This window comes from Heloderma suspectum, chromosome 6 (assembly GCF_057233095.1).
Source record: "Heloderma suspectum isolate Gila_16-S chromosome 6, 16-S_ref, whole genome shotgun sequence".
In the NCBI taxonomy this organism is placed as follows: Eukaryota; Metazoa; Chordata; class Lepidosauria; order Squamata; family Helodermatidae; genus Heloderma; species Heloderma suspectum.
This window is the reverse complement of record NC_139463.1, coordinates 93742241-93756178: the sequence shown is the minus strand read 5'-3', so window position 1 is coordinate 93756178 and position 13938 is coordinate 93742241. Positions and strand designations below refer to the sequence as shown.

Below are 13938 nucleotides of genomic sequence, written 5' to 3'. Positions count from 1 at the left end.
ATAGATCACAAATAATGAGCTATCATATTATCCCAGTATGTTCCGTTTCAATTCCCTCTGTCAAAAAAGTTAAAGTGCCAAGAAGAGGAGCGAGATAAATGAAAGATAATGGAAGACTCAGATCTGGGGGAAGGGAGGGGAGAAGGGGGGAGAAGGAAGGCCATGTAAAGGGAGCCAGTGGTGATCCTGCATTTAAAATGGAAGCAGAAAGCCCTGTTTTAAATGCAGGATTTTAGGCTGGTGTAGAGATGCCCCCAATCATTCCATTCTCTCTCTCTCTCTCTCTCTCTCTCCCCCTCTCCCCCCCATTCCTTGCCATTCCATTCATGGCTTCCATCTTGCCATTCTGCTCAATAAACAAAAACAAACAAACCCCTTTCCCCCCTAAAGTTCCATTTCCCAAACCAGCTATGCCTGCCCTGCTCCCTTCTGCCTGATTCCAACAGGTCCCTCCTTTTCTCTTCCCTCTACTACTAATGAAGTTACTCCTCATGCTCCTTTTGTTACTTTAATATTTATTGTTTTCTTGACTAGTTTAATCACTAGTAGGGGTGTACGAAACCCCACTTACCTGCATCTACAGGGGGTCCGCCGGGAGGGGAGGCGATCCGTTCCTCCCCCCCGAACTCCTCCCTGGCCGGCTCTGCACCATGGCGAGTCCATGGAGCCACAGGCCAGGGCCGCCAGCCGCAGCCTGACTTCTGGTCGTGGCCGGGCTGTGGCCACAAATAGGGATGGCGGAGAATTTCTCCACGAATCTTCGGGAGGCCGAGTGCTGACGCATTCGGCCTCCCGAAAGTGTTGGGGAAATTCTCCACCGGCCCCCTGCCCCCCCCCGGATGGGACTTACCGTGGCCGAATGTCCCTCTCGGCAGCGGGTCCCAGCGGCGTTTCGGCGGCGTTTCGGCGGGGGCGGCGGCCGGTCTCCCGACCGGCTGCTGCTGCCACCACCATTACAAAATAAAGAAGTAAAAACACACACACACCCGTGATAGGCTACATGTTGATTTACGTAGCCTATCACGGCTAGATTTCCAAAGTCAGCCGTGATAGGCTACGTAAATCGTCACATAGCCTATCACGGGTGACTTTGGAGAAAAAAAAAAGCGCGTATGCAAATGGTGGCGGCCCATGGGCGCCACCATTTGCGTTCCTTATTTTGGCACATCTAGTCTACGTAAAGATTTATGTAGACTACAGCGAAAATAAGGGCAACGCAAATAGCATTCCCTTATTTTCGCCATAGTCTACGTAAATATTTACGTAGACTAGACGTGCCAAAATAGGGAACGCAAATGGCGGCGCCCATGGTCCGCCGCCATTTGTGTACACGCTTTTTTTTTCCAAAGTCATCCGTGATAGGCTACATGACAATTTACGTAGACTATCACGGCTGACTTTGGAAATCTAGCCGTGATAGGCTACGTAAATCATTACGTAGCCTATCACGGGGTGTGTGTTTTTTCTTTTCACTTTTTCTTTTGTGGCCGGGGAGATGGGGCACTTCTCCCCGGCCTGAATTTCGGCTGGGCAAGGTGGGGCGCCTCCCCCCCCTTGCCTGAACTTTGGGGGGAGAAGGGAAGCGCCTCCCCCCCACCACGAAGCAAGCTGCGGGACAAGGTAAGTCCCTTTCATCCATCCCTAGCCACAAATGGCATCCCGCATAGGGGATGCCATTTGCATCCCTGCTTTGCCATGATAGGCTACATAAGGATTTACATAGCCTATCACGGCAAAAAGGGAGGCACGCAAATGGCATAGCAGATGCCATTTGCGTGCCTCCCTTTGGCTGTGATAGGCTATGTAAAGATTAACATAGCCTATCACGGCCAAAGGGAAGGACGCAAATGGTGTCCTCTACGCCATTTGCGTGCCTCTCTTTTTGCCATGATAGGCTACGTAAAACTTTACATAGCCTATTATGGCCAAAGGGAGGTACGGCAATGGTGTCTGCTATGCAGGACGCCATTCAGGGCTGCAGCCCGGATGGCAGCCAGCAGCAGTCGGATCCAGACCCGCCAGAGGCAGGTAGGATCTGGTCCACATAGACTTCACAGGGTGGTGGTGGTGATTGCTTCATTCTGCCACGGACTCCGGGGGGCCGGATTCCAAAGAATCCGACCTTGCTGGAGTAAGTGGTGGAATTTTCCACCATCCCTAATCACTAGTGGAAGATTATGGTCTTGAAATAACAATTTTTATGAGCAAAATCAGACTGAAACATATTCTAAACTCCTGTGCCATGCTGGCATTAGTACCGTGTTAGTCCTCATCCTGTCAATTCTCTCACTTAATTAGCTAAAAGGAAAGATGCTTTAAAATGCTTTACCTGGTAGATGGTTAGACTAGGGCTGAGTTTCCATGGCAGTGGAAGGAGAAGCTAATGAAGGAGTACCGGATTTTTTAAAAAAGGAATTGGCTTTGCTGTGAGCAGGGTTCCACAAGCATATTCTCCACAGCAGTAAAAATAGCTTCACAGAATATACTTCGGGGGGGGGGGGTTGGAGTGAACATCATCTGACTGGCAGGGGCTTCTCAACCAATAAGAGAGGCTTCCCCCCTCTCCCTCACCTTTCTCCTTTCCACTGAAAGTCCAGCTGCACCTGCATTTCAGGAGCAAGTCTCATTGAAAACAATGGGAGTTACTTCCAAGTAGACACACATATGCTTGTGCTGGGAAATGGGGGGGGGAACACAAAGATGGAAACCAGCCCCCATTTTAACCCATGGGACCTCATTGACCACAATGAGAGTTACTTCTGAGGAGACAGTCATGGGTTTATTGTAGGAAAGAGACCAGTAAACACAAAGACAGAAACCAGCCCCCATTGTAACCCTCAGGATATCTATAACCAAGCTGTGAAGAACATACTTCTTAAGGCAATGAATTGGAGCCTCAAGATTGCATTTAATCATGCTTAAGGAATTAGGCTTTAACATGTGCCATTTCAGTTGAGGGGGAATCTCTGTAAGTTCTGATGTGGGCATTCAAAGGTAAGCCTCATTCAGCACCATGGGAGTTCCTTCTGAGGAGACACTAATGGGTCTGTTGTGGGAAAGAGATGGAAACCAGCCCCCATTTTAATGCACAGGATCTCAATAAGGGAGCGGTGACATAATTACTTCCTAAGGCCCCTTCATGGATCACTGCCTTGTTGTGGTGAAGGGGCTTGCGTAACTCAGTGAAGCCATAAGCTATGCCGTGCAGGGCCACCCAAGACAGACAGGTCATGGCAGAGAGTTCTGACAAAATATGGTCCACTGGAGAAGGAAATGGCAACCCAATCCAGTATCCTTGCCAAGAAAACCCCATGGAACGTATCACAAGGCTAAAAGATATGACACCGGAAGATGAGCCCCTCAGGTCAGAAGGTGTCCAATATACTACTGGGGAAGAGCAGAGGGTATTTCCAAGTAGCGCCAGAAAGAGTGAAGCGGCTGGGCCAAAGCCGAAAGGACACTCAGCTGTGGATGTGTCTGGTGGTGAAAAGAAAATCCGATGCTGTAAAGAACAATATTGTTTAGGAACCTGGAATGTCAGATCAATGAATCAAGGTAAGTTGGAGGTGGTCAAACATGAGATGGCAAGATTGAACATCAACATCTTGGGAATCAGCGAACTAAAATGGTCGGGCATGGGCGAATTTAATCCAGGTGACCATCATATCCACTATTGTGGGCAAGAATCCTTTAGAAGAAATGGAGTAGCACTCATAGTCAACAAAAGGGTGGGAAAAGCAGTACTGGGGTACAATCTTAAAAATGATAGAATGATCTCAGTACAAATCCAAGGCAAACCATTCAACATCACAGTAATTCAAGTCTATGCCCCAACAACTGATGCCGAAGAAGCTGAGGTTGATTGGTTCTATGAAGACCTACAACACCTTCTAGAACTAACACCAAAAAAAGGTGTCCTCTTCATCATAGGGGATTGGAATGCTAAAGTAGGAAGTCAAGAAATCACTGGGATAACAGGCAGGCATGGCCTTGGGGTACAAAATGAAGCAGGAGAAAAGCTAATAGAGTTTTGCCAAGAGAACATGCTGATCATAGCAAACACTCTTTTCCAACAGCACAAGAGACGACTCTACACATGGACATCACCAGATGGTCAATATCGAAATCAGATTGATTATGTCCTTTGCAGCCAGAGATGGAGAAGCTCTATACAGTCAGTCAAAACAAGACCTGGAGCTGACTGTGGCTCAGATCATGAGCTGCTTGTTGCAAAATTTTGGCTGAAATTGAAGAACGTAGGGAAAACCACTAAACCATTCAGGTATGACCTAAATCATATCCCTTATGAATATACAGTGGAGGTGAGGAATAGATTTCAGGGATTAGACCTGATAGACAGAGTGCCTGAGGAACTATGGACGGAGGTCCGTAACATAGTTCAGGAGGCAGCAAGTCAATCCATCCCAAAGAAAAAGAAATGCAAGAAAGCCAAGTGGCTGTCTGATGAGGCTTTACAAGTAGCTGAGGAAAGAAGGGAAGCAAAAAGCAAGGGAGAAAGGGGAAGATATATCCAACTGAATGCAGAGTTCCAGAGAATAGCAAGGAGAGACAAGAAGGCCTTTTTAAATGAACAATGCAAAGAAATCGAGGAAAACAATAGACTGGGAAAGACTTCAAGAAAATTGGAGATCTCAAGGGAACGTTTTGTGCAAAGACGGGCATGATAAAGGACAAAGAAGGCAGGGACCTCACAGAAGCAGATGAGATTAAGAAGAGGTGGCAAGAATACACAGAAGAACTATACAGGAAAGATCTGAATGTCCCTGATAGCCATGATAGTGCGGTCACTGAACTTGAGCCGGACATCCTCGAGAGTGAAGTCAAGTGGGCCTTAGGAAGCATTACTAACAACAAAGCTAGCGGAGATGACAGTCTTCCAGCTGAGCTATTTAAAATCGTAAAAGATGATGCTGTTAAAGTGCTGCATTCAATATGCCAACAAATTTGGAACACTCAACAATGGCCGCAAGACTGGAACAGGTCAGTTTACATTCCAATTCCAAAGAAGGGCAACGCCAAGGAGTGTTCAAACTAACGCACAATTGCGCTCATTTCACATGCTAGCAAGGTGATGCTCAAAATCCTACAAGCTAGGCTTCAGCAGTATGCGAACCGAGAACTACCGGAAGTACAAGCTGGGTTTCGAAGAGGCAGAAGAACTAGAGATCAAATCACCAACATTCGCTGCATCATGGAGAAAGCAAGAGAATTCCAGAAAAACGTCTATTTCTGCTTCATTGACTACACTAAAGCCTTTGATTGTGTGGATCACAACAAACTGTGGCAAATTCTTAAAGTGATGGGAGTACCAGACCACCTTCCCTGTCTCCTGAGAAACCTGTATGAAGGTCAAGAAGCAACAGTAAGAACCAGACATGGAACAACCGAGTGGTTCAAAATTGGGAAAGGAGTACGACAAGGCTGCATATTGTCACCCTGCTTATTTAACTTATATGCAGAGTACATCATGAGAAATGTCGGGCTGGATGAATCACAGGTCAGAATTAAGATTGCTGGGAGAATTATCAACAACCTCCAATATGCAGACGATACCACCCTAATGGCAGAAAGTGAAGAGGATCTCAAGAGCCTCTTGTTGAGGGTGAAAGAGGAGAGTGCAAAAGCTGGTTTGAAACTCAACATTAAAAAAACTAGGGGTGGACGAACATCACTTACCTGTCCTCAAAGTTTTTCGCCGTGGGGGGGAGGCGCTTCGCACCTCCCCCCGCGAAGTTCAGGCCGGGGGGGAGGCTTCCCGCCTCGCCCGGCCGAAATTCAGGCCGGGGAGGAGGCGCCTCGCCTCGCCCGGCCGCGAACTCAAAAGTTTTTTTTTAAAAAAATAAACACCCCCGTGATAGGCTACGTGACGATTAACATAGCCTATCAAGGCTAGATTTGCAAAGTCAGCCGTGATAGGCTACGTTAATCGTCATGTAGCCTATCACAGGTGACTTTAAAAAAAAAAAAAGTGCGTACGGATAATGGCGACCCCCATAGGGAGCTGCCATTCCCGTTCCTTATTTGGTCGCTGTAGTTAATCGTCACGTAGCCTATCACGGGGGCGCTTTTGTTTTTTTTTCTTTGATTGGAATGGCGGCGGCGGCAGCCGGTCGAAAGACTGGCTGCCACTCCCGCCCCGGATGAACACCCGCAGAACCGCCGGCTGGACCCGCCGCCAGGAGGGACATTCGGCAAAGGTAAGTCCCGTCCCGGGGGGGTGCGGGGGGCGGGGGGGTGCAGAGAATTTCTCCCCGAAACTTGTTCGGGAGGCCGAACACGTTGGCGCTCGGCCCCTCGAAGTTTCGGGGAGAAATTCTCCGCCATCCCTAAAAAAACCAAAGATCATGGCATCTGGCCCTATCACTTCCTGGCATATAGAAGGGGAAGAAATGGAAGCAGTGACAGATTTTACTTTCTTGTGCTCCAAGATCACTGCAGATGGTGACTGTAGCCATGAAATTCAAAGACGCTTGCTCCTTGGGAGGAAAGCTATGACAAACCTAGACAGCATAGTAAGAAGCAGAGACATCAGAGATATATGGATGATATTCTGGAGGTGACAGACTCGACCTTGGGGGAACTGGGGGTGGCGACGGCCGACAGGAAGCTCTGGCGTGGGCTGGTCCATGAAGTCATGAAGAATCGGAAGCGACTGACTGAATAAACAACAAAAAGCCTACGTAAATATTTACGTAGGCTATTACGGCGAAAAAAAAGGGGAACGCAAATAGCGTAGTGGGAGCCATTTGTGTTCCTTTTTTTTCACCGTTCTAACCTATGTAAATATTTACGTAGGCTATTACGGTGAAAAAATTCTGTGAAATGGTAAGTGACTTTCGTACATCCCTAAATTCAGCTCCAAGGTAGCAGTGAAAGTGGAACTAGCCACAGGATAGGATAACATACCATATCCATATTGCCTAAACAACTCATCTGTTAAGGTGTGGGACTTAACAGCTGTATAGGGATGTTAGAGAATTCTGCCATGGACTCCAATGAGGTGGCAGAGGTGGGTGGTCCGTTCTGCCATGAACTCCAAGGGGCTGGATTCTTTAGAATCCGGCCCCTCGGAGTCTGTGGCGGAACAGACCACCCACCTCCACCACCTCACGAAGTTGCTCTGGAACAGATCCTACCTGCCACCAGCCAGTCCAGTCCGTCCACTGCCATCCTGTGGAAGAAAATGGTGCCCGGCGTAGCGGATGCCATTTACGTCCCTTCTCTTTGCTGTGTTAGGCTACATAAAGATTTATGTAGCCTATCATGGCAAAGAGCAGGGACGCAAATGGCATCCGCTACACCGGATGCCATTTGCGTCCCAACGGCCAGAAGTCCGCCAGAAGCCGGAGCTGGCTGGCAGCTCCATGGACTCACTGTGGAGCGGAGCCGGCTGGCGAGGATTCCAGGGGAGAGGGATGGATCGCCTCCCCCCCTGCGGACCCTCCGTGGTCTCCAGGTAAGGGGGTTTTGCACATACCTACAGCTGTAATGTACTGGCATTCTGGAGCTTACGCAAACATGGAAAGCCCTTCAAAAATATATAAAACTTTGGTATTTCTGATGCTGCATGGATCTTCTTATGTTCTTACATTGTCTCTCTGTTACAGCACCTTGATATCTTGGTCCGTGACTGGATTGAACCACCAGTATATGGGCTCCGGGGGGGGCAGGCATACCTCCAAGATGTAATCCAGGTAAAAGTGGTGATGGAAGCATTGGTTCTAATCTAAGAGTAATTGGCAACATTGGAGAGGCATTGTAAAAGGCTCTGGGTGTTGAGTCTTGGTTGGCTGAATCTAATTCTCCTTCTTCTCTCCCTCTCCTTCTTGATCACAGAAACTGCATGGTCATCCTGACAGGCACTCACGAGCCCAAAAGGCTCTCAGAAGTAACAACACATGCTGCTATGTGATGCCCCACCCTGGAATGAATCTTCTGAGATCAACTAAGGGCACCCAAGCAGGTAACTTCTTCCCCTCTTGTTATCATCCCCACCATATGTTTCTGTGAGACAGCTGCATATTCTAATATCCCTAGTCTGCTTTATTATTCATTTCATTTCATTTCTATACCGCCCAATTGTCAAAGCTCTCTGGGCAGTTGACAGAAACTGCACCCCACAAATACAAGAAAATACCATCATAATATAAAATCTTTGATATATAAAATTAAAACAAATTAACAGTTAAGCAGCTAAAACAGTAAGATAGCCAACCTGCAAAAAACTACTGGCATAAATGTTTGGTGGAGTCTCTGCTGCTATCCTTCCACTGGGAGGTCTCCATGCAGGGGTTTCCAACTATTTGTTGTCTGGACTGCCACTTTGCTAGGGATGTTGGCGAAATCCGCCGAGGACGCCAATGAGGCCAGATTCTTTGGAATCCAGCCTCCGGAATCCATGGTGGAGCAGCCCCACTTACCTCTGAGTCCGGAGGATTCCCTGCGGAACGGCACTCCAGCTCTGCAGCGTTTGCGATACAGTAATGGCGTCTGCCATTACCATATTCCTTGGGTTAATACAGCTGCAGATGGTGTAGTGGACGCCACTTGCAGCTGTAAAGTGCTGGTTTTTACGTAAAAAGAGCCGTAAATGGCTGCAAGTAGGGTAAACTCAGGGCTTTCCGGCCGCAAGTGGCGTCCAATACTCCATTTGTGGCTGTATTAACCCAAGTAATACTGTAATGGCAGATGCCATTACCGTATTGCCAGCGCCGCGGAGCAGGAGTGTGGCTCTGCAAAATCCTCCAGATGCGGAGCAGCCCTGGCGGATTTCGGGGGGGAGAAACAGATCGCCTCCCCCCTTCCCTGCAGACACTATTGTGGGACAGATGGTGAGTGATCCTCCCACCCCTATTCTCTGCTTTTTAACTATTTTAACCAGCAAAAACACAGGTTTACACTGTGGTGCTTATCAAAATTCTGGCAAAACAAACACAAGATGCCTTCCAGCTTTCAAGGAGATTCTTCAACAAAAAAAGTGGGGGGAGTTTATTGAGCTTTCTGCCAGGCAGGGTCCTGGAAACATTTATTATAGTCTTTGGGAAAGCATAATACATAATCCAACATAGATAGGAGCGGGGAGGATATAATGCAAAAACAGAGCCTTCCAGGTGAAGTGAACCAATGGATAGAGCTGTGTCTCAGAGAGAACAGCTTAGCTTGAAATTCAGTTCAAAATGTAAATTTGATACCTGTGATTATTACTAAGCTTTGCTATGTCTGTCTGTCTGTCTGTCTGTCTGTCTGTCTGTCTGTCTGTCTGTCATCTTTCTATGTGTGTGGCGGGGTTCTTATACATTCCAGGTGGAAAAGCAATGGTGCTTTTCTCTCCTTGGAGATACAATGATTACAAAACTGCAGCTATTGATTTTTTTGTCTCTGACACCGTGATTAAAGCGTATGAGATCTGGCAAGAAAAAAGATGGCAACCTCAGATGTAATTTTAATAATTAACTTAATATTTCCAAACTGAATTATATTAAATTGCTTTTATGGAATAATGAATCCTGAACTAAAATGGGGTCCCAAAATACGTTACTTCTGTCCTCATATATGTATCTCCATCATCTGTTCATATGCCTAAATTGTTAGATTACATTGTTTCTTTCAGACATGGAAGAAAAATTTATGAATGAGATCAAAGCTTACATTAATGATGTAGCCAGCTCAGTTGGATGCCATGTAAAGAGGGACCAGGAGGGGATGGCCCTCACTGGGGGACAATTTGCAGCCAAGATAAAGGTGAGAAATGCAGAATCAAATGTTCTGATATGGACAAAGAAACAAAATGTACACCTCCTGGACTGAAGTCCTTTTAAGCCACAGAGCCTCTGTCTTTATAAAAAGTGACGAAGCTAGGAGTTGTGGTATCACAACCAAAGTCAGGGAAATTATGTTTTCTGGCCATGTGAGAAAGAGTGGAGATTACATACACATGTGATACAGATGTGTCATGTTATCAAGTGTGATTAGGGATGGCATGGGCATCTGGAAGTCTGAGGGACACCCCCCTGCTCACGCCTCTGGGCCACAACTGTTGAGCCGCTGCCCCCCGCTTGTGCCCCCTCCCCCATGGTCACCGAGCCCGCCTCACCTACCCTGAGCCATCTGTGGGTGCTGTCATCACCACGGTTGCCATTTTGTGGGAAAAAATGGTGGTGGGAACATCCGTAAACTTAATATTGTGCACATAGTGGCTGTAAAGGCCCCATCTACACAGTATTACAGTCTGATGCCTCAGGGTAGGTGCAGGCGGCTTGGCGAGCACAGAGGGGTGCACGAGCAGCTCCGGGGATGCATGAGTGGGGGCAGCAGCTTAGCAGGTGCCCGGAGGATCTGGATAGGGTCTGTCCAGTGTGAGAAAGGCCTGCAGAGAGGTGTGTTAAAACTAATTCCTGTGTGTGTTGGGGGGGGAGATAAAAGCGGAAAGGTAAGCAAGCACTAATGATAGAGCTTGGGTGATACTGGAAACTGGGAGAGCTGTGAGGATGCCTAATAAATACATCAGGAGAGGGAGAAAAATATCCAAGGTTTCCAGTGTCTTTACACTAATGTACAGAGTACGGGAAATACATGAGATGAGATCTATTAGTATAGGAAGGTAAATATGACCGAATAGGTATAACTGGGACTTGGTGGGATAACTGTGTTAAACATGGAATGTCCAACAGATTCCTGACATCCTTTCTGACACCTTTTTCAAAAGAGTTGGTAAATGAGACAGAAGTAACAGGAAATATGGGGGAAAGTGGCCATGTGATACCTGAATTCTTGATCTTCTGGAAAGCTAAAGGTGAACATTGTTAAACATGTACCTTGGAGGTCAAGAAACCTGATTTTTATGAGCTCAAAGGATGCTGGTTAGGTTCCCATCAATATACCAAGTACTGCAACAAAGAGGCTGTTGCTGTTGCTGTTGCTGCTGATTCTGCTCATTTTGCTTCCACATCCCTTGTCTTCATCCCTTGTCTTTATCCCTTGTCTTCTATTCCAATTACAAACAAAGCATATTTGATAGCAGACAGTCAGAGAAGGATATGTCAATGACATACGATGTCATGATACACAAGATGGGAAAGAACACCATATTATGCACACTAGGTTCCTAAGTCGCACTTTGGTGATGTGAATGAGCAACAACCTGAAGATGTTTTGAAATGTCATAACAACACCAAACTTTCGTTGAGTTGATAGTGTTGGATTTGTAACTCAGGGAGGAAATTACAACTAGGGATGTCAGAGAATTTCTCCACGAATCTCCGGGAGGCCGAATGCCAACGCATTTGGCCCCCCAAATTTGGGGGTGAAATTCTCCGCCCCCCCACCCGGGATGGGACTTACCTCCTTCAAATGTCCCTCTCGGCAGCGGGTCCCGGCGGCGTTTCGGCGGGGGCGGTGGCGGTGGCCGGTCTTCTGACCGGCTGCCGCCGCTGCCATTACAAAGTAAAGTAAAAAAAACACACACACACGTGATAGGCTACGTAACGATTTACGTAGCCTATGACGGCTAGATTTTCAAAGACAGCCGTGATAGGCTACATAAATCTTTACGTAGCCTATCACGGCTGACTTTGAAAATCTAGCCGTGATAGGCTACGTAAATCGTTACGTAGCCTATCACGTGTTATTTTTTTACTTTACTTTTTTTATTTCGCGGCCGGGGAGACGGGGCGCTCCCCCCCAGCCTGAATTTCGGCGGTAAGGGATGGGGCGCCTCCCCCCCACCAAGAACTTCGGGGGGAGAACCGAAGTGCCTTCCCCCCACCGCGAAGCAAGCTGCGGGACCAGGTAAGGGACTTTCATCCATCCTTAATTACAACTTATGGTGGGGTAAGTTCACCCATCACTAACTGAGACAGAAGGACAAATGGGGCTGTTGTAGGAATCAGTCCAGGGGGTGAAGCTCGCCAAGCTTTCATCAGCTCAGCCCCCTGGACCTCAGCTCATTTTCCCACCAGTTGTGGAGACAGATGTTGTGAGAACCCAACTTAGTCTGGGAGGCCGGCAAAATCCCCTTCTCCTGAACCCCCAGACCCCCCTCGCTGGACTCCAGGGCACTGACTGAAGTGGCCAACGAGGGCCTTAGAGCACTGCGAGCAGTCAGGAACAGCTCAAACTTGTCGCCACACACACCCCAATGGCAAGAGCGGCTGGGGCATGGACAGTACCTTCTCCTTCTCCTGCCCTGTTGGCTCTCCTTGACAGCCAACCAGGCAGGATAGGGCCTTGGGCGATGCCCTGGCTGCTCCTCATCTCCTGTTCATGAGCAGGGGATGGCTAGTGGCTGGGACGTGCACCACACCTCCTCCTCCCCCTGCCCTGTTGGCTGTCCTTGACTGCCCATCAGGCAGGATGGGCGCCTCTGATATTGTGCATATTAAGCTTTCCCGACCCCAAACTGTGCATATTTAAATATGTGCATTTTAAAAACTGCCTTTTGATGCAAAAAAGGGTGGCAAAATGGCGGTCTCTCACCAGACGGGGTTGCAGTGAGTGCAGGCGACTCACTGAGCTCATAGGAGCTTGAATGTGGGTCCGGTGAGTGGGGTGAGTGGGGACAGCACTTCAGCAGGTGCCCAGAGAACCTGAGCTGGGGTGTGTTCACACATCCCAAATGCAACTGCTGAGGAAGTGAATGTAAACTTTGGCTGTATTAACAGAAGCACAGTGTCCAGGTCCTGGGAAGTAATACCTCCGCTCTATTCTGTATTAGTCAGGCCCATTTAAAGTGCTGTGTCCATTTCTGGTCACCACATTTTAAGAAGGACGTTGACAAACTGGAGTGTGTCCGGATAACAGCACTAGGAAGGTGAGGGGGTCTGGAAACCAAGTCCTAAGAGGAACAGTTGAAAGAGCTAGGTAAGTTTACCTTGGAGAAGAGGAGATTAAGAGGAGACATGACAGCAGTTTTCAAATCTCTGGAAGGCTGTTGTACAGAAGATGGAGTAGAGCTGTTCTCTGTTGCTCTAGACAACAAGGCTAGGGATGGAGGCGAGATTCATTCAGTTTGCATTTTAATGCAGACTTACTGAATTTTGCAGTCTTAAACCAATAAGTGAATCAAAACTCAGTTATCCTTCAAAATTCATGCTTCTCTGAATTTTGCAATCAAGTTCTTCAATCAAAGAGTGTGAACAAAAACATTTATATTAGGGGAAAGTGTACACAAAAATGCATATATTAGGGAAAACATTATGTAGTACATTAGGAAAAGGCCTTGCAATTAGGCAAAACTGTTTACAAAATGCATGTAGTATTAGACAAAATGCACACAAAAATGCGACACATTTTCATTCAAATGTTTTGTTTTGTTTTTAAAAAACTTATCAAAGTTCAGGATGAACTGGACTTAAGGTTGGGAAAATAAGAAACAAAGAAACCAAATGTGACAGATTCATCCATCCCTTGACAAGACTAGAACCAATGATTGGATGTTTCAGGGAACAAGATTTTGGCTAAACATTAGGAGAAACCTCCTAACCACAACACATGTTCAACAGTGGAAGAGACTGTTTTGGACAGTTGTGGCCTCTCCTTCATGGGAGGTATTTAAGCAGATGATGGATGGCTATTTGTCAGAGATGCTGCTGTAGCTGCTTTCTGCATTGCAGAACTTCCGTTGAGCAAGGGGTTGGATTGGACCAGTTCACAAGTACCTTCCAAATGGAATATCCTATGATTCTATTATCAATTTTTCCTATTCAAAACATTAGACTGTTGCTGTATCAAGAATCAGTGTTATAACAATTCGTTCCCATTGAAACAAATGGCCTGAATATTCCAGGTTATTAATGTTCCTTTGCTTTGTGGCAAACCCACAGCACTAATCCTTTCCTAGAAATTTGGTAGCAAATCCATAACATTATGTTTGGGAATGGGAGCTAGATTCCATATATGTGTGTGCCATTGGTGGGCATG

General features: G+C 47.1%; 1 protein-coding gene across 2 annotated transcripts in view; it reads left to right on the top strand.

Annotated features, from left to right (window-relative positions):
- LOC146341870 (RING finger protein 112-like) overlaps positions 1 to 13938 on the top strand; it is a 53721-nt gene that overhangs the window by 20879 nt on the left and 18904 nt on the right. For both annotated transcript variants that reach the window (XM_084805213.1, XM_084805212.1), the window contains exons 9-11: positions 7629 to 7715; positions 7858 to 7984; positions 9632 to 9762. In XM_084805213.1, the coding sequence (XP_084661339.1) occupies positions 7629 to 7715; positions 7858 to 7984; positions 9632 to 9762 (345 nt within the window). The remainder of the gene's footprint in view (positions 1 to 7628; positions 7716 to 7857; positions 7985 to 9631; positions 9763 to 13938) is intronic.